Genomic DNA, 21284 nt, shown 5'->3' on the forward strand with positions numbered 1-21284 from the left:
TATTTAATATTAGATGAATTAATTAACCGTAATAGAGAGAGGAGGAATTAAATGCTTTGTTTTCATAGAAAGGTGTTTGTAGAGCAGCAACTGCCTTTCAGAAGAGTTTTCCACCAGCAGTATCCGCAAGGTTATCCCACTCTGCTCAGTGCTTGTCAAGCCACACATGCAAGTTTGGTCCCTGCTGTACAAAAAAGATGTGGACAGGCTGGAAAGAGTCCAGAGAAGGGCTACGAGAATGATCAGAAGACTGCAAGGCCTGCCACATGAGGAAAGGCTGAGAGAACTGCTTTGTTGAGCCTTGAGGAGAGAAGGCTTACGGGAGACTTTATCACCATGTACCAGTGCATAAAGGGTGGCTCCCAGGAGGACAGAGACTCCCTTTTTACAAGGAATCACGTGGAAAAGACAAGGGGCAATAGGTACAAGCTGCTCCTGAGGAGATTCCAATTGGAATCCAGAAGAAATTTTTTTCACAATGAGAGCAGTTAGACATTGGAATAATCTCCCAAAAGTAGTGGTGGATTTGCTTACACTGAACAGTTTAAAAACTCATTTTAAGAGGGTGCTGGGTCTGAAAATGTGTAATCTCATTTAAACTACATTATCACTAAGAAAGGTTGGACCAGATGATCTTTGGGGTCCCTTTCAACCTGGCATTCTGTGATTCTGTGCAGGTAGATCTTGTCTATGACAATGGCAAAGTTGTTGATCTTTCATCTTTAAGATCTGTCTACTGAACACCTACAGAAGAGGAACATTCAAGTCAGTTGGTGATATGTGGACAGACTGAAGGATCAAATGTCCTTTGTGCTGTATGAATCTCAGTCTCTGGTGGGTACCTACTTGAATGCACTGGAAGATCTTTGTGGTCATGAAGGTGACTGGCAACAACCAGGATCAGACTGCAGCAATTGGAAGACCCTATCCCTCGACTAGGGGCATTTTGTGTGAGGGGAGGCTCTGTCCACATCTTGGGAAAAAGACAGATCAGAGGTGTGAACTGAATCCCAAACCTACTTTTGAAAGTTTATTAACTGATATTTTTTGTCAGCTTGTTGGATTTTTTCTGTGCAGATTTTCTATTTGTAAAGTTGTGAAAATATTTTTATTTATAATGACATTTCCATTGGGAGATGCTTTATCTGCACAGTAACTTCCCTGACAATGGTTTCATAAGTGAGTTTGCAGATAGTACTGTATCTTGTTTTGCAGTCTTTGAGTGCCCCTTTATATAGTAAAGTGAAAGATATTAGTCTTTTCTGGTACTCCTTTTGCCCCAACTTGACACCCTCCTATTGTCTGAAAAGTAGCAGAGCCATGTAGGTGTACTCAAGGATTTGATAAAGATTATGTGGGCTTTACTGTAATTTTGTGATCAAGCAAGAAAACTGTACATGGGACATGGCATTTGGTGCTGTGACACGGTGGAGGATGGCAGCTGGCAGAGGAAGAAGGAAAAGAACAATTTTTTGTTTAGGGGGTTTTAATGTTGTGTTTTGGTGGGTTTGTTTTTTTTTTTTTTTTTTTTTTAGAGAGCGAAATGGGGATAGGGTTGCCTGAGCAGCCAGAATTGTTGAGTCCAAAGATGATGGAAGGATGTTACACAGGCAGAAGAAGGAAGAGGAGAAATAGAGCCAGATCTTCAGCCAATATCACTGGATATTTTTAGGAGTGCTTCCTGAGAGTGCTTTCTGTATATAAACAGATGAGGTGCCACGAGGCAGCAGTGAGGGGGAGCAGTACGCACCACAAATAGTACACTGGAAAGAGCAAACTGTTTGACTTTATTAAACTGCAGCCTCCTGCAACAGATTAAGAGTCTAGTTTCTAAGCAAAATAATTATAGCCTAAAGAAAACTTAACAGTTGAAAGCCCACAGGCCCTAGATTCTTGTTTGACTTGGCTTCAGGAGGTGCATATACACTTTGAACCTTAGACTATGAAGTAAATTTGTAAAGCACATCTATTCTGAAGCCCTTCTCCACAGTAACAACCTTATTTTCTGGAAAACACAGCAAGGAGGAGAATGTCTGGCAAGTGGACTTGCTTTGCAATTCTGGAGAGCCTGGCAGGAGCTGGGCAGATCTGATCTAGGCCATGAGAGTTATGCAGAAGAAAGTCACCTGTTCTTTGTGAGCAGTGCTCAAATTAAAGCAGAAGTGGGAGCCACTGACTGAAGTGGAACAGGCCAGTGTAATGCAGAACCAGGGGATCTCCCTGCAAGACTGCTTGCCTCCATCCTTGCCTACAGGTGCTGTGTGTTACTTAGCACACTGCATCTGAAAAGTACTCATGTACACTAAGGACCATGAACAAAAAATATTACTCTGGAATGTGGTCAACTGTGGCTCGTGCTGTAGCTTGGAACTCAACCCTGACAATCTATTCATAGTCATGCTTAGTTTTTCAGCTTTGTGATCTATTCTAGTTCCAGTTCAGATGCAGTGGGGCTATGGGGCTTTGTTTGTTTGTTTGTGTTTGCTTGGTTTGTAAGAGAAAAAGAGCAAACCCAGTGAATTAAGACAGTACCATAGGAGGGTCATGCTTGTTGCAACAACCCCAAAACTGCCTGCGCAAGGAGGAATGAATTGATGAGTCAAGGCTGATGCTCTCAGCTGTTGCCACTATACATGGTATGTACTTAGGCAATATCCTGGCTGACATTTCTTTCCATCAGAAACCTGTCCTTGGCATTACCTCCTTCCATGCAACTGGTTGAAAATGTCAGTCCTCTCTTCCACTGGTTCCTTACAGTACAGCATTATGGTCCCATTTTCCTTTTATGAATAAAACCCTAAGTGCAAATCCAAAGGATAAATAACACAGTGGAGACATGCCTGCAACAATATATTCTCTGTATTTATTGTTTCTGAAAGAAAGAAAGGGAGGAAAAGCTGGTGTAGACAAGATATCTTCCATGAGAAAATCTTTCTGATGCTTTTGTTCCAATTTTTGAGGCTGGAGAGCAATTCCATTGTGCTTTTCCCTAAACATCCTGCTGCAGCTCAGGCAAATTCCAGGTGCCTTGTGTGTGAAAAGGAGCTAAGAGACCTATCCTTATTTATAGGCTTGCTGTGTGAGAAGTACACCAGCTCCACCACAGTGCTAGAGTGCTCCTTCATAAGCGCCAGAATGCTTTGTACTGGGTAAGAAGTAAGCATGGAAAAGATGGTAGCATCAACTCTGCTCTGTCCATTAACATGTCTGAATCTGCCATTCTGATCACTTCCACCCTGCCTGCAGTTTAAACTGACATTGCTTTTGGCAGGTAATATTTAGATAGGTCACTGGCCAAGTGTGATTATAGCTGGCACTGCAGAGGTGCTACCAGGCACTATGCCTGCAGGGGGATAAGTGGGGCTTCTTCTGTCTGACTCAGCAGCAGCAAAATTGACAGCTGTACACCAGGACCAAATGCCTTGTTAGCAAGGAGGGCTACAGCAGAAAGAAGCTATTTCTTGTTCTCAGCCTGAGCTGGCAGCTTGCAAAGCGTTGGCAACTATGGATCTTGAAACTGCAAAACCTCACCTGGAGTACTGCATCCGGGTCTGGAGCCCTCAATACAGAAAGGCCATGGATCTTATGGGGAGTGGGTTAGAGGTGGGCCATGAAAATGATCAGGGGATTGGAACACCTCTGCTATGAACATGACAGGCTGAGGGAGCTGGGTTTGTTCAGCCTGGAGGACAGAAGGCTCCGAGGAGACCTAGTATCAGCCTTCCAGTACCTGAAAGGGGCTTACAAGAAGGATGGAGAGAGACTGTTTACAAAGGTCTGCAGTGATAGGATGAGAGGCAATGGCTTCTAACTAGAAAAGAGTAGATTTAGATTGAATGTTAGGAACATTCCACTGGAACAGGTTCCCCAGGGAGGTGGTTGAGGCCCCATCCCTAGAGATATTCAAGGTGAGGTTCAACAGGGCTCTGGGCAACCTTATCTAGTTGAGGGATGCCCCTGCTTACTGCAGAGGGGGTTGGACTAGATGACCTTTGGAGGTCCCTTCCAATGCAGATCATTGTGTGATTCTGGCACAAGTTGTACCTAGAGCTACCACTAATATTGTTTCAATTGTCTTTGTCTAGATTACAGCAAAAACTTTACGAGACTTTTTCTTATCTAAGTGCAGGGGCAATAAACAACCTTGGTGTGTGACACGTGGGTACCTGTGTCCCTGCCAGGCCACCTCTGTGATGCTGCAGCCCTTCTGCAGAGGGATGGTAATAGTGGGTTCAGGTACTGTCATCTGCTGAAGGGTGGAGAAATTGCATTGAGATGAAGTGACGTGCCTCCTACTGTCTGAACTTCACAGAAATGCAAAGCATTGGAACCAGCTCAGGATCTTCTAGAAATGGAGTCTTTTTGTCCTGATGTTGGGTAGCTACTTTTTTTGGTCTTTGGGTCAGTGTTTTTGATCCCTTGTTCTTCACTGTTTGGTTGTTTTATTCCAGGTTGAAGAGGAAGCTTCCACTATACACCTGTAATGGTGACATCCAGCCAGCAGCCCTGTTTTGCCAGAGCCCTGGCTTTCTGGTGGGCTGCACCTTCACTTACTGTTCCCAGCTGCAGATCACACCAGGCAGGGGAATCTGTGGTGTCCTGCAATGGCCAACAGGCCTCAGCTGGGGCAAACTTAGGTTCAGTCAGTCTGAGAAGTTGTTCACTTTAAATTCTGCCCTGCAACCACAGATGTTTCCAGACATGCAACTCGCTGGAAATTATGACCTGTCCTGATGGGCTCAATGCATGGAGATTTTGGGCTGTTGTGTTTCATACATCCCTTGTGCTTTTGTGCGGTTTGGTTTGGCATAGGCTGAGTTACAGACACTTGAAGGGAGTGGTTAGTAAGGCAACTGAAAACCCTTACTCACGAGACAGCTTCAGCGTAGTTGGCAATAAAAAAAAAGGATTTCCAGACAGACCAAGGTGGAGGAGACCCAAGTGCCAGGAGTAGTTCAGTCACCACACTCACTGAAATCTAATCTCCTTGCTGTGGCAGCCAGTAAGAGGCCTGTGAAAGCTGTAACTTCACTGTTTTTTCCATCATTAGCTATGACATCTGTTCTGGCTGCTTACTTCAGTCTCAAAGGATGGGACTCTTTCTGGAAGGAAGACCCCTTTCTCTGTCACCTGAAATGAAGTTAGGCTGAAGCATTGCTTCTGTTCTGTTTACTGTGTTTATAGAAGTTGAAACACCACCTGAATTTCTCTATAGAGTGCAGGGAAATCATGTTTCCATACTGAATTACGAGAAATGTAATGGGAGTGTGATATGCTTTTTTTTTTTTTTTTAATGTATGGAGGTAAAAGAAACTTCAGTTCAGAATGAGTATATGCTTCTCTCTTTCTCTTCCACATCCATAGTGCTATAAATACAAACTGCAGGGTACTTTCAGAACTGCAAGCCTTTAAGACCTCTCAAGGGAAAACATCACACCAAATTAATCTGCCATCGAGTGGAAATTCTATATTGTTTGCATTTGCCAATGTTCTTCTGTATGTGGCTGTAACTGCACTGAAGCAAATATCTGCTGTGAGTTCTTCACAAAATTAAATGTGGCCAATTGGGTGTAAAAGAGTAATCAAAATGCAGAGCTGCTACTTTGGATTTGTTAGAGGGACTGCTCATTTTTGCTCTGATGCAGTGACACTGGATTCCAGTTTTCCATTAAAACAGGGAAATTTGGGAAATGTAATTTGGGATGTTGCAATCCAAGAGGAGGTTATTTCTGGTTGGTACTGCTGCTGCTCTGAAGTGCACCAACAGGCAAGTGTGCTCTGAGTGTCCCCATTGCTTTACACCTCCCTTCCCTCTGACCAGCAGTGAGGCAGTCAGTAGCCATGCCCTAGGGTACAGCATCTAGCTCGGACCTCCAGTATCAGATCCTCAGGATTTCATGGTCTGTTTTAAGTTCTGAGTGTTTGCCATACATGTCAACCTAAAAGGACTTGAGAAGGTCCCAGCAAGAGCCTCTGTAGCTTATAATAGAGGGAGCCCAAGGTCTGAGTTGGATTATGACTGGTGTCACAATGTCAGACTAAAGGAGCATGTCAGCTTGCAAAACTTGAAGTCTCACCCTATGCCAGCTGGATGTGAAATGTTAAAGATTTACTTAAAAAAACCTCATGCTTTCTTTTTCTTTTTACTAGTTTAGCCATTTTCCCTCTTGCCATATAAATACAATTATAAGCAAGTAAAAAGGCTTTTTCAAGTTGACTGTGCTTCTGCCTTTTAATCCTGCATGAAAATCAAACTGCTCCCTATGCCCTCTCCAACAGGTAGTTAAATAAACAGGCCCAGGTGGACAAAACTGCCAGTTTGAATCTGTCTTTATTTCATTTTCTTTCCAATTAGTGGTGCGATCCAAAAAATACACATTCAACTCCACCAGCTTGCTTGTGCTCAGCCATTTCCCAAGGAGTTTCTCAGTTAAGCTACAAAGCAGTCCTGACAGCATCCTTGCACTGTCTTCAGTGAGGGCAGCATCTCTTGGTCTGCTGCCAGGAATGCCTCCTTGGCACTAGCAGGCCTCTGCTCCTCTGCCTTTACCTCTTCCTAACTGGAGGTCCAACTCCCATAGCTGCTTGAGGAAGCCAGAGTTGGGGCAAATCCCTCTGTGTGAACGCACAGTCTGAATCGCATCAGCGAGGGTCATGTTTTCACAGATCATCAAGAAAGCAAGGACAAGCGCCGCAGATCGACTGATTCCCATTGCACAGTGAACTAGCACTTTGCCTGGGAGAAGGAGAGACAGATGCAGTTATCCAGGAGCCCAAATGCTGGGGTTTATCATGCTGGAGCAGAGATGGAAGTGGTGCTGAGAAATGCAATTGCTGTATCATGACTGCTTCCTGGGTTTTTAATGTGAGTCTTTGACCCATGCTGGAAGGAGATAATATTCTTTTAAATTATGTGAAATGAAAGGAATTTTTTTTCAAAAGGATTGCTTTGAGATTAAAAAAAATCAGGTTTGTAGGACTTTCTCTCTGGATGTGAAGAGCTCATTCTGGAACTTGAAAGCTTGCATCTTGAGAATATTATAAGATACTTCAACTTTCACACTTTTCATGGTATGAATCAATAAGAAATTTCATATTGGAGAAAAAAAATCCACAAAAGTTCTCTTGTTCTACTCAGTTATAACCAAGCCTGGAAAATTTCAGTGAGGTCTAGTCTTTTCACAGAGACCATGGCTCAGCAATTGGGCATTATTGAAGTAAACAGTGATTATAATCAGATTTGAACTTCTTGACCACCTCATGGAGAACTTTGTCTCCCATCAAGGGGATAAAGACAGCTAAAAAAGTTGTTGACTGTTTTTTTTTTTTCTCCTTTGCAGAGAGAATTAAATATCTCAGATGCTGCTTCTCTGTAAAATGTAAGGAGGGGTAGAAAGGGCAGGCCTTTTGTTTTATTTGTGCTTACAAGCATCTTAGTTTCTCTATTACTAGGGAGCCAGATAAAAATATCCTTGTTGCATGATGAACCGAGATCCAGCCAAAAACCTCAGACTGATTGCCCTCAGCTCCCTGGGTGTTAATTTTGGGTACTTTGTGAACAGCTTTTCATCTTGAATCCCCTTTTGTTTGTGACAGAGTACTTATTTAGCAACCATACAGTTCTGACTAATGATGATGGCATAGCCACATGCTCAGAGAGCATGACCATGTGTTGTAAAGACCTGCTTTGGCCAGCAAGTTGAGAGGTGTTGAATTCCATAATGTGACACAGCCACCTTTCATTATCCTGGCATGAGAAATCCGAGCTCAGCCCAGATTTCTGAGCTAGGCATGTCTTCAGTACAAGTAAAGGAAGAGGTGAAAATAGCCCTAGTGACAGCAGGCTTGGACTGGGCATCAAAACCTTTGGGGGAAGGAAGAGGTTTTTCCAACATAATGTCAGATTTGCAGAATTAAAAGATCAAGTGATATCTACTTGTGTTTTCTCATTCAAATAACATATTCACAGAATTTACTGAGACGCTGATGACATTATTCCAGTTAAATTACATTATCTGTCAATTCCATTAATTCCATGGGGATTCTTGGAAGTGAAGCCCTACTTTTTATGGGAATATAGAGAAATGCTGTGCACCCCTTTTGTTTTCAGTGTGCTTGCATTATCGTTATCCTTCACACCAACCTTGTGGGTTATATATGTTGTATTTTCTTCCCCAGTGAAGGCACTCCAGGTCCAAATAACCGACGTCTGAGATTTTCAGAGGAGTCAGGGGCACAATTTCTCTTTACCATGAATTTATCTTTACAATTTTTTATACTGCAAGTAAGGCAAAGGCCAACCTGTCTTTGGAAAATTCGTGCTGCAGTAGTTTGCAGTAGGCATAACTGCAACATAGTGGCAAGAACTGGTGAAATCCATGCAGTCACCCTAACACACACCCTAGGTAACAGAAGCCTAAAAGTTTTCTTGGAACCATAACTGCCTTTTTTTTTTTTTCTATACTAGGCTACTAACACTGTAAAATTAAAAGATCTTACGTTTATTATTTGAACTTCACTGGGAAAGGGTGAAATCAACCAAACAAAATCAGACGGCCTTGTGTTTGGATTTCGTTTGGAATCACTAAATATTTTGAAAATCCATCTGAATTTAGCCAGATATTGGATGAGGGACAGGAGACTTGCTGTTCTGAACCTAATTTCTGTAAAACTGTTCTTGGATCTGTTTTTTTTGCTACCTAGATGGAGCCTTCTGCCTTGGAGAATGTTCAGCCCCACCCGCACTCTGGAAGTGAAGATTGAGTTAAGCACAGGTATGGATGCTGCTATTAAATGTTGCCTGATGTGGCTTTGTTGGGGGCACAGAAAGCAAAACAAATTCTAGGTGTCTGGCATTTCTACAGGCGGGCTCTGTATCATCTTATATCAAACTCTTTCTGAGGGGTGGAGGTAGATAGTAAGAATACATTGAATTTTCGTTGCTGCTTCTCTGGCTTATCTGCACTTCAAAAGAGTCCTTCTAGATCAGTAACTAGGTTTAGAAGGAAGTCCCAGCTACTACTGATCTTGGACCTAATCTGAATGGCTCTCTAATACACTTGTCTGCAGGAGGATGCAGGTACCTTACCTCTTTTACGTGTGCAATGTCTGTTCCACGTTGTTAGCCTGTGTTTCATCACTCAGAGGCTATGAGAAATGCCGGTATGCTGGCAATAAAATGACTGTTTGTTGCAGATAAGTCAGTCATGTGAAATGATTTAATTAATGTAAAATTGCTTTGATGAAATCAGATTGAATTTACTATGTGATTATTTGTAGCAAACAAATTAATTGAATGTTAAACTTGAGTCAGGAAACAAAAGCTGTGTTGCTGTTTGGTTCTGTTTACAGGCTCAGACCCTTGTGTCTTAGAGGTAGCTGTAAAAGCGTTAAGTGACACTCTGAATCCACCATGATATACTGTATTTGACTAGTGGGCTTGACAACAGCATCAGTTGCATCAGTCTCTCACAGGAGGCAGCTGAGATGCACTGTCCCAGCACCAAGGCTCAGATTCCTGTGTGGCTGCTGGACCCCAGCCTGGCAAAACAGAATTTTCAGAGGCAGTTGCAGTGCACACTCCTGACATAGGGTGGGCAAGGTCATAACCAGGTCTTCTGTACCACATGCCACGAGCTGACATCCTCCAACTCTCTTTCATCCTGTTTGTTTTTAACATAAAGCGCGCAGAGAAGCTGGCCTGATCCCACATTAGAGGGCCATGTTGCAACCTTCTCTCTGAGCGTGTAACAGGATCCCTTAGGAATAATGGGATTAACTGGGGAGAAGTGGGGGCACTTAGCTTCTGGCATTATTAAATCTTGCAATCCTTATTTGAAATGTTGCACCGCACATCTCAAGCTACTTTTTGCAGAGGCAGACAATAACTGTCATCTGGCTGGGATTTGTGCAGAACAATAACACTTAGTTTTTAACAACAGATTATGGATATTATATCCAGCTCATGCCTGCTGTAACTCTACTGACATCAAAGAGTTTGCACTAGGACAAAGCTCACACATTCAATTTTTTTGGCCAAATTCAAGTTGGGAAATTCAATGTTGTTGAACAAATCAGTCACTAAATCACATAATATCTTATTGTCCTTTTGCTATTCATCATTAACTGAGCTAAATGTCCTGAACTAGCCCTTGCTTTCTTGCAGGATGGATTCAGTTTGGCTTAAGACCAGGCTGCAGATCTGCCACCTGGAGTGTACATCCCAGCTGCCCTTGCTCCATTGAATCCAGTAGAATTATGCTACTCACCAGGAGGAGAGCTCAGCTGGGCTAGTGGGCCCAGGGGCTCTTCCCACTCCATGATGGTTTTCTCATCTCCTGTTGCGTTTAGCTACTGTCCTATACCCAGGTGCAGAATCAATTGACTGTTTCTTGATTAATCAAGTGTCTATTTTGTCACAACTGAAAACAGCAAAAAGCCTACAGAGAGCTTTAACTGGTGGTGTGTTCCTTCTTCCCACACTTCCTGGAACAGGTATGGGCTCTCATCTGCTGGGGAGTGGGAGGTCAAACTGATGTGTATAATGCACCTATGGCACAGTAAAGAGAGAGGACCTTTTTTCCTAAATCAAGCTTCTTCAATATCCACCACCACCAGAAGGCAGGAGAGGGAGTCTAGCTTTTTCGTTTGCTCTAGTGAAGCAAAAGAATGGAAATGCCCTTGAGAAGGCTTGCCATTTCAGGAAGCTAATGGATGATTTTTAACCTGCCTGTTTTAAGCATGTTTGGAGGTTAATAAAAGGAGAAGCTCTTTGCTTGGGAATTTTTCTCTCTGCAGGTGTTGGTTTAGCAGTTTTCATGGCATGCTTTCATCTGTGCCCTTGAGTTCTCTTTGCCTCCCTCTTCTGCTAGACTTTACCAAACTCTGTTGATTTACACTTGGGTTTAGCTGAAAAATGCAAATTGTAAAGATGGCCATGCCAGGCAGCAAGGCTGATATTCAAGGTGTTACTCCTTGAACATTAGGGAGGAGGCCAGCAATTCCATGACACCGTGTTTTGACTTGCAGAGGAGGGGGCAGATTGTGCATCCGCTTGCTCTTGGCTGACCCTTCCCACACATGGGCAAAGGAATAGCAGGGCTATGCTGAAGCAAAGGCAGCTAAGAAAGCAAGGTTCATAAAATAACATCTGTATGGCATGGCTGCAGTAGTAGTGCATGTATATTTTAATCTATATGTCAAAGATGATGAAGGATGTAATTCAAGGGTGTGAGGCAGCCATTAACCACTGTGAGAGGAATAGATCCCAATTAGGAGCATGTAAGTGCACACTCTCCTGCTACCTCTTGCTCATACTCTGGGTTTGAAGCAAATGGCTTAATAATAAATTCCTTACATGACCAAAGACAAAGTTGGTTCAGCCAACAAAGTTGGTTCAGCCAAAAATCTGGAATAAATCTGTCCACACTGTTTTCTGGACTTCTGGTGTAAAGCATCATAATTTTTGTTCAGCATGATGGGAGTAACAGTTCTTACTTAATCAATATTTGATTCATAGTTTTAAATATGTTTGTGATTCATATAATTTTAACTTTTATCCTCCCAGGTGGAAAGAAGTATTCAATTTCATTTAAAAAAAGATGTTGAATTCACTTGTAGTAGTTAAGCAGCAACCCTAAATGACTTTTCAGTCAGAGGTACTTTTTTACATCCTGAACTTAATAAGAACAGATATAATTTTTTGTTGAGCATCACTGCCTATAATAAATGCTGTTTTTTCTCTTCTAAATGATGTGAATAATAACTCCCTCCCTTGTCTCATCTCTGCACAGATCATGGATATTTAACTGCTAAATTTCTTAGGAAATTATGCTTCCAGAACGTCTTGTTTATATATTTCCTAAACTGTTGCACTTCCCTTAAAATTATGAATGTCAGCAACAGCTGGACTGCATATGACTGAATTTCACCTCATCGCTATTCCCAGAACCCTGTTTCCATATGGAGTTCAGTAAGCAGTATATAATAGCATGGGAGTGGGGGTAAATACACACTCTGTACACTGAGTTTGTTGTGTTTGCCTTGAGATCTAACTTGTTCTGCATTCATAACTTCCAGTATTTGGCATGCATTGACATGAACAAGCTGGAGAGTTGGGCTGAGGGGAACCTCATGAAGTTCAGCAAAGGCAAGTATGGAGTCCTGCACCTGGGGAAGAATAATCTCATGCACCAGTACAGGTCTAGGGGTTGACCTACTGGAAAAGCAGCCCTGTGGAAAAGGACCTGAGAGTTCTGGTGGACAAATTCACCTTGAGCCAGCAATGTGCCTTTATGTCCAAGAAGGCCAGTGGTATCCTGGGGTACATTAAAAAGAGCATGGCCAGCAGGTCAAGAGAGGTTCTCCTACCCCCATGCTTTGCCCTGGTGAGGCCACACCTGAACTATTGTGTCCAGTTCTGAGCTCCCCAGTTAAAGCAAGACAGGGAACTACTGAAATGAGTCCAATGGAGAGCCACAAAGATGATTAGGGGACTGGAGCATCTGTCTTACAAGGAGAGGCTGAGAGACCTGGAGCTCTTTAGCCTGGAGAAGAGAAGACTGAGAGGGGATTTATCAGTGCTTATAAATACCTAAGGGGTGGAGATCACAAGGGTGGGGCTGGGCTCTTCTCAGTGGTACCCAGTGATAGGGCAAGGGGAAAAGGTTGCAAACTGGAACACAGGAGGTTTCATTTGAACTTAAAGAGAATCTTCTTTACTTTGAGGGTGATGGAGAACTAGAACAAGCTGCCCAGAGAGGTTGTGGTGTCTCCTTCTCTGGAGATTTTCAAAATCTACCTGGACACATTCCTGTGCAACCCTGCTCTAGGTGTACCTCTGTTAACAGGGGAGCTGTCTAGATGATCTCCAGAGATCCCTTCCAACCCCTACCATTCTGTGATTCTGCAGTTCTGTGATCTTGTAAAGCACTGGGTTTGTTTGCTTTTATAGCCATCATGATTCACCTGACATTTTTTTTCTTTTGGCAGTTGATTTGGAACTTTGGGGGTTTTTTGTACACATGCATGGATCTTGCCTTTCTCTGGAGCATCATCAGTAATGACTTCAATTGTAAGTAGCATGGGCTGTAGTAGAAATAAGTGCAGATCTAGATTCCCCAAATATGTTAGTGGTTGCACAAAGACAAATTCTTCCTAACAGGATGGATCAAACTCTCCAAACAGAAGTAAATGCTGAGGTATCTAGCATTTACTATTTACTATGAGGCACACTATTTTCAGTTACTGTTTCCCCTTTTCATAGTTTGTATCATGTGGATCAGATCTGCTAGCTGTATATAATTAGGCTGGGTAGTTAGTATTTTAGGACACTCATTGGTGTTAAAGCTCACCATGATGCAAGCAAAACAATTTGTTGAGCGTACGAATGTTCTCTTAATAAATGCCCACTTTTGAGTGGGCATTTTGAGTGGGTTTTGTGACACAGTGGAGTCTTGGTTTTGTAAAGGTTTGTCCTTAATGATCCCCCACAAGCCCCAGGCTCCTGGCATTGTACCTGGTTTGTGTTTAGTGAGTTCAAAGATTTTAGTGATTATCTTCCAATGTCATGGTTATACTCCTCCTAGCAACAGCATGACATTATCTCCTGGCTGGTGGTGTTGCTTAGGCTCTCTTCTACAGAACTGCTTCTCAGCAAGCTCTTCCCTATCCTGTGTTTGTAGGACTTGCACAGATTGTGGCATTATAGTTGATTCTTCTTACTCAAATATGATGCTTTCCCTTGTCTTTTTACTTTATCCCCGCTTTTGTTTTAAACTCTATCAGTAATTTGAAAAGGTCAAACATGTGTGCCACCTCCCAGGTCGCTGTGTCCCTGTAGGTAATAAAGAATGCTTGCTATTTTGTCTTTTGCTAATGAATAGCACTAGGCATAGGAAAAATCCTTTTGAAAGCCTGTTCAGTTCATCCTTCCCTGTTTTAGGAGGTAGGCATGGTGCTGCTTGGTGCTGTTTCAGGAGGTAGGCATGCTCCTGCAACCTCTGTAGAAGGTTGGTATATGCCATATACTATTTGATAACTTGCCTTACTTTGCTCCTACACAGAAAATATACAACATGCACAGATGGTCTGTTACCTCTTGGGGAACTCAGTGCTGCTTTTATGTATTGAGCAACTGGGTAGAAGTAAATGCTGAGATCAAAGTTTGGGTTGTCCTTTGCTTCTACTCCATAGTAATCCACAGACAAGTCTTTGTAGAACTTGGGTCCGGTGTCAATGTGAAATCGCCCAGCAGCAGCATCCACTACATGGGAGATGCCCATTTGGCTCAGCTGCACTTTGTCACGAGCGATGTGCCTAGAAGAAGGACTGTGGGTTACATTCACCTGCTGCACTGCAATATGGGGCACAACATGCTGCTGGTGGTGCAGTTTGTTAAAACTGCATAAAGTTGTAGCAGCTCTTTTCTGACAGGTTGAACAGATCCGAAGTGTCCACCTAAATGCTTCAAGACAGAGAATTAACTGGTAGCAGACTGCATTTTGAACTTCTTGCACTTTTCTTCCAAACATCAGTTTAGGTTGTTCTTATCAGCTGATGAAAAATAAAAAGTGGTGGTGATATCTGGTTTGCTTTCTCACCAAGTCACTTCTGCTGAGTATCTGTCAGTCCAGGGGACTGATGCTATCTAGCAATGTGAGGAGAAAAGGCAGTTGATTCCGCTTTACCTAGCTCTGGCATAACTGCCTGCAGGACTGAAGCCATGGCCCCACCAGGCTCTTTCAGTGTGGGAAACCTGTACTAATGCAGGAAGAGAAATCAGGAGGGGGAATATTCTTGTCAGATATTTAAGATGCCTTTTCTCTATCCTACAGCATCCTATGCACAGTTCAGCCTTGCTCAACACTTAGATGTCCTGTGAGGGGTCCCCAAATTAGGGCCTAGCTCTCTGTTTTTAAATTAAGAATGGAACATTTGGAGGAAGTAGGATGGGGGCTAAGAGTTACATTAGTGCCTTTAACCCTTCCCTCTCTTACAGGTCTCCCACGTAAAGGTTTGGCCAGACTTCATCCGCATGGCCCATGGGCAGTGTGCGTGTCCAGAGCAGGCGCCGCAGCTCCTCCAGGGTGGGTGTTCTGGCGCTGCGCTGGCTGCCAGCCGGCCCCATTGAGGCGCTTCGTATCTTCGGGCGCAGTAAGTCCCTGCTGCACAAGCAGTCCCAGGCCATCCTAAAAGTGGAAGGCAGACATTCACTACCAGCCAGAGGCATTTCTGTGCTTGTCCTCTCTTCATCTCACATTCCCTTACTCCCTCACAGAGCTTGCCCGCGGTTACAGTAGTAAGCTTTTTGGGGCAGATAACTCCGCTTCGTGTGTGTTCACTGAACGGCTTGTCACAGCAGAGGCCGTGACTGGACTTGGGAATACTGGTGCAAGCTAAACAATGACAGTCCAGTGGCTCTCAGTCTTGTGTTGTGATTCAGGCAATGATTTGAAAGCCTGTATTTCTAAAATAAAGTTTTTTATTGTTATGGTAAATTGGAAGCGAAAGCTTTTGCGAACAACTGGGTCTCAGTAGACTTATTTTGAATGGACTGCTCAACCCTTTTTTATAGGTATGTCAAAACAGTTGATTAAAATATCATGACTATATTTTTAAAGATTTTGTTTGTTCATTTTCTTATAGGAAGCAGGAAAGTTCATACTACTGTCAGGAATTCTAGACACTTATTACTACAATGAAACAGCCCAGATCTTGATCTGCCAGCAGGAGAGTTCTGCTTTCTATGGAAAGAGGTAGTGCTGCATAAAATGTAATTCTGTAGATGTAACGACTCAGTGGGTATATAGAAACATGTTGCTTACTTGGTATGCCAAGCTTTCCCTTTAACCATGTAACCAGAGCTTCCTTATACATTATCTGATTTGTCTTTTGTAATTTGCTTAACAAACTGAGTGAAGCTGAACAGAATTGGTTGTGCAAAATCTTACTCACTTGCCAGCTTTGACAGGGGGAACTCTGTGAGGAGTATTTTGGTTCTTTTTAATCGTAGTTACCAGCCTCACTTTTTGTCCTCATAACAATGTTCATGGTAGAAAAAATCTGAATGAGTAAATTATAGTGATTCCAGCTGCCATTCATACATATTTTTTCACTAAGTTGTTTCATTTTCATTCCTCTCCTCTTGCCCTCTCCAAGAACTCTCCCATTTCTAATTTGAAGTAAATACTTCAGTTACAAGAGGAAACACTTTTCCAGCATCAGTTTATCTCTGGAATTATTCTGTTCTCATGTGATGTGTTTCTTTTGTATTAGTAGTCCTTGTGCTAGCTATAAGTTTGAACTGTTGGGAGGAATTTTTAAGAGGGGAATAGAAATTATATTTTTACTAGAGTTTTGTTTTAAGAAAATATTAAAAATATATACTTCTGTGTTTTAAAATTTAGACAAGCATTACAGAGATATTACAAAGTCTGTCAACTCATGCAGCTGTCTAGGACATGGGTGAAGTTGTAGTCAGTGAGTCAAAGCCCTGTTTTGGCACTGCCTACTGAATGTCTTTTGCATAAAAAATTAGAAGAGTCATTTGAGATACAGCAGTCCAGGACAGCAAACCTGAAACCTGTCTTTCTGCTGAACATCTCTATTGCACTTGAATATTAATCCACTGTTTTGATGAAGGAGAAATGGAGCAACTAAGTCCCTAAAATGTCCACAGAAACACAGGAGGGCAGTACTGACTGTTGTGTCAGTTTTAGGCCACTGAACATTGACTAGAAGCCACTCTTCTGCTGTGCTTTCAGTAAATTGCCTTACCACCCAGCTGCCAAGAAAGGCCCTCTGTTATTTCACTACACCTTCTGCTACCTTCACAGGCAGCCTTGTCCTCTTGAATACTGGTTGAGTTGGTCCTCTTGAATAATGAATTCCTAGGGATGGTCTTGTATTGTTTGTATTACAAAGAGCTCCACTGTGGAATGTGCTCCCTTCCCAAATGTGCATATCTCCTCCAGTGCAGCTTTTACTGTGAAAAAAAAAGCAAATGTTTTTGCCCATTTTGTATGGCTTATGCAAGAGGAAGCAACAGCTTCTTTAATACTGACCTCCCTGGTGCCCCCTGTGCCAGATTTACCTGGCTCCCACTGATGATCTCAGACACCCACACTGACTTCTCTGAAGCCACACAGGAAGTCTGCCACAGAAATGGGACTTGCATTTCTTATGTCCTGACCACAGGGCTACCTGCCAGTTCATTAAATACTTTCAAAAATAATAGCCTTCCCCAATCCTTCCCACCTCATAATATCTGCAGCAAATATTCCTCTTTTTTGATGTATCTCATTCTCAGCAGTGTGGCTAATGACCACTCTAGGGCACTTCTTACTCCCTATGAAGTTGCTTTCAACTGGTTGTTTTTTGGGTTTTGTTTTCTTATTTAGTACTGACTGTTATCTCTTCCTCTTGCTCTCTCCACTGTATAAATATTTCAATTTTTATATTATCTGGCCTCAGAGGACTGAAGGCTTCTGTCAGCCTTGCTTTCCTAAGCCTCACAGGAGCAGAGAATTACAGGGCACTAACCAAAAGTCCTGGTAATGCTGCATCATTCAGGCTGCCATTAAGATGGGGAAGAACAGGTAGCAACTCATTTGCACAGCTCTTCTGGGAGCTATGTTTTCCAGGTCCATAACTCCATCCCTGTAACAGCTGGGCATATAACTGAAGCATAGCATAACTTACAAGAAGTTCTTCTTCAGAGTTTTTTACTATTGTTATTATAAAGTTGTCTTTCTAGAAGTGACCATAACTGCGTAGGCTTGGCAAAAGTATGTAGCACGTGCTAAATGAATTTCAAAAAATGTAGAATATTGGTCTTTATCAGATGGGTGTGTTTCTTCAGAATTACCCTAAGAAGACACTCAGTTTGTGCTCACATTCATGTTGTATCATAGCTAAGAAATTTCTTCCTGTTAAGTACAGACATGAATTGCTCATGCTGTAAACAAAACTTACTCCATCTTCATCTGGTCACATTTTTTCTAATGGAGAACAGCATCAGTTCAGGTAAACTCTGTCCAATAAAAAGGAAGAACTGGAGTTCAAATTTGAAATGTTAAATAATTGGAACTAACAGACTGTGAATGATTCAAAAGCAGAGAAGTCTGCGTTGTTCAACTGATGTGTTGAATAATGAATACACTGAAGAAAAGAAAAAAGCTTTCCACAGAAAATGTACAGACAGGAAAACTTTTTTTCCCCAAATAAATGACTGCTCAGTTCTAGCATCAATCTAACATTTTAACTCACTAACTTCATACATGCAAGTGTCACTTGCTGAAATGCACATATTAAAAAAAACACAATGCTTACAATGCTATCATTAAAATTTTGTGTAACATTTTATAAGAAGCATGAACAGATTAAAACAAATTAGAGTGAAAATTATTACATATATACATACATATTTAAAAATATACTTTTAATGATTCTCAGCTCAATTCCTCTATATGTGCTTTTTATAGTGGATCTTTCTGTGATATGTGTCATATGAATGAGCAATATAATTTTAAAGTACCAGTTTCTGAATAACCCCCCCCATGGCAGGGGGTTGGAACTAGATGATCCTTGTGGTCCCTTCCAACCCTGACTGATTCTATGATTCTGTAATTCTATGATTCTATGAAATATTCCTGATGTTTGCCCTGCTGGAGTTGTACTACACTAATTATTCAATCACATAAGAGAAATTTTACCATTATATTTAGATAATTTTGAATTAGTTTTGAGTACAATTGTAATTGTATCTGAGCTGTGTAACAGAATTTTCTTATTTATTATTATTTATTATTATTAATTATTTATTATTATTTTCTTAATTATGACTAGCATGAGAAATACAGAGGCCTGTTGTAGAGCAGAAGGTCATCCTGGTGATCTAGATTATGAGACAGGCTGTACCTGAAACCACATGATGTCTGCATCTGTAGCTGCCTTTCTGGAAACCCATTTAGTGTCTTTGCTGCAGCTGGACTATGAGAATGGCCAGGTCAATGGTTCCCTGTATATAGACTATCCCAAGAAGAAAGAAGAGTAGTCCTGTGAGAGGTCTCATTCCTAGATGTAGGCTTCCTCTCTTCCCAACAGTGAACGCCCCTGTGGACTGCATATACTGTGGACATTTTGATTGTTTTTCAATTAATTCAGTGAATGCAGCTTTATCTGTAACATAATTAGTGCTGTTCAGTGCCATGCTGAGAAAAGGGCCTTTAGAGACAGATATCCCTTGACATATGTCTCAGTCTTTGGAAACATGTGCCGCCTTTGATCCGATTTCTCCAGCACCACAGTATTTAATTAAATAAGAAAAAAAAATCAAAAGTCAGTGTAATTTGGTAATTTGACATCACATTGGTCCAAGATCTAGCTTAGAGGATGGTGTGAAGGCTGGGAAAGGGTGGCACAAAACCCTGCAGCATGAGGCTGTGAAATCAGGAGGAAAAAACAACTCTTGTGCCTAGAATAGTTAGTAGAAAGCCTGTATTATCCTCTGCTTTTCCTTGCATTTTCCAATACCAAGATAAAAGAGGAATTTCAGTATAATGTAAAGACATCAGTGCTCTCATTTCAATTATGTATTTTAATCATCCTAGGCATTGTATTGGCTTTTGTGTACAAGTGGAACATAGACATTTTCCTGTAAAAATATTTCTGAATTTTTAAGTCCTCAGAAGAAAGTGCTCTACATCCTGGGTTTTAGTTTTGTGGTGTTGTTTTTTTTTCCTTTCTTTCTCAGGCTGGTGTGTGCTACAACCTTGTCATGTCAGTAGAGATACCAGTCTGACTGCACTTCAAATAGACTGATTTGTGGTGGTACAAGACCAGGCTGAAGCCCAGTGTTTGGCCAAAGCAGGTTGTGTCAAGGTCATGCCTGTCATGTATTCAAAAGTCATAACTGTTTCTTAGAAAGCCTATCCCTTGGAATGATTCCTCCAAGATAACATATGTTTGAGAGAGAGTCTTGTGTTGCCATATCTCCACACAAATGACAAGTATTACTGTCATCATTCTTACTTTCTTGGTGTTTAACCCAATAGTCTCAATGGAGCCATAATTTATCAATTGCTAGGAGCGCTGTGGGATATAGATGGTATGAAACAAATACAGCAGTGGCTGAGGTAAGGCTGGCTGAACTTGAAAGCTGAGATGGAGGCAGTTTCCAGGGAGGCATGAGGTATTTGAGTAGCCAACTGTTTGTAAGAAAATCTCTCCAGCAGCTGGAGGATGTAATCTGAACAGCACTTCCAAATTTAGTAGGAGCTTCCAGACCTACAACTTTAACCCAGCCATACATATAGGGTAAGGCACCCACTTGGTGTGACTTGGCAAAATCCATTTAAGTAGGTAGCAGAGCCTATGTTGAGGAGCAGACAAACTAAATTAGCCTCTGTATTGGATAGCTTTGAACTGCACATGGAAGAGGAAAACTTCCTGTTGTTTTTTTTTTTCCCCTCAGTAGTACACTAGTACCAAATTTTCTGTCATAACTGGAGTGAGATTGTGACATGTCTGCTCTGTCCCAGTGTGACATCCAGGGAAATTAGCAGTGACATTTCTTTGCAAAGAAGAAATTAATCAACCCATCCTGTTTCTCAAATATGCTAAATTTGGTGCAGCTTCCACTGATGCTATGAGTTGCCAGGCCTCAGAAGCCTCAAAAATGTGTAATCTTTTCATAGCAAGTCTGTGGGGCAGTCATCATGGCTCAGACCTGATGATCTTGACTGTTTCTGGATGTGCATAGGCATGCAGGCCCTAAAGCAGGATGGCCTCTTTTTTTGTCTGTAATGGTAGCATAAAATATTCTCTTGTCACCAGCTGGTTAATACACTTGTATTTACTGACCATGTGTGATTCCTGATGGTGGCTAGACAGAAGCAGCCATCCTTTCACATGCAGCAGAGTTGTACCAAATGTGCAAAAAACTGGCTACCTCCTGATTTTGCTAATTTTTCTAGATCTTGCATGTGTATTTTATTCTTTACCACAGGAAATACTCTTTGTAGAGCTATTATCCAGCTTTGACTGGATAAAAGAGAAGTGAAAAAAGGGGCAACTAAATGGATTTTCCCTGACTGCTCCTTCTTCACAGAATACAAAACCAAGGCTTTTCTGGACCCAATCACATTTTCGTAATATAAATGGGATCCTAACCACGTTTCTGAGTCTGCACTAGACAGGGCTGGCCACAGAGAGCATGCTTTACAGAAATCGTGGCTGATAGATAACACCACTAAAAGGACTACAGAGATAAGAAAAGGAAATAG

The 21284-nt window shown here is 41.9% G+C and overlaps 1 protein-coding gene across 1 annotated transcript; it reads right to left on the reverse strand.

The window, feature by feature from the left end:
- Positions 1 to 6319: 6319 nt before the first annotated feature.
- On the reverse strand, positions 6320 to 15187 carry LOC128967895 (dual specificity protein phosphatase 13-like). The gene is made up of 3 exons (XM_054382167.1): positions 14997 to 15187; positions 14096 to 14316; positions 6320 to 6736 (listed from the first exon to the last, which is right to left on the reverse strand). The coding sequence occupies exons 1-3, from the start codon at positions 15185 to 15187 to the stop codon at positions 6522 to 6524; spliced, it is 627 nt and encodes a 208-aa protein (XP_054238142.1). The 3' UTR covers positions 6320 to 6521.
- Between the last annotated feature and the right edge of the window lie 6097 nt (positions 15188 to 21284).

This window comes from Indicator indicator, chromosome 7 (assembly GCF_027791375.1).
Source record: "Indicator indicator isolate 239-I01 chromosome 7, UM_Iind_1.1, whole genome shotgun sequence".
Classification (NCBI taxonomy): Eukaryota; Metazoa; Chordata; class Aves; order Piciformes; family Indicatoridae; genus Indicator; species Indicator indicator.

Coding starts and splice junctions, on each gene's coding strand:
- LOC128967895 (XM_054382167.1), bottom strand. CDS start 15,187: ATGGCCTGGGACTGCTTGTGCAGCAGGGACTTACTGCGCCCGAAGATA. Junction 14,317..14,996: donor AACCTTTACGTGGGAGACCT/GTAAGAGAGGGA, acceptor TCCTTCTTCTAG/GCACATCGCTCGTGACAAAG. Junction 6,737..14,095: donor AGCACTGAGTTCCCCAAGAG/GTAACAGACCAT, acceptor TCCTTCTCCCAG/GCAAAGTGCTAGTTCACTGT.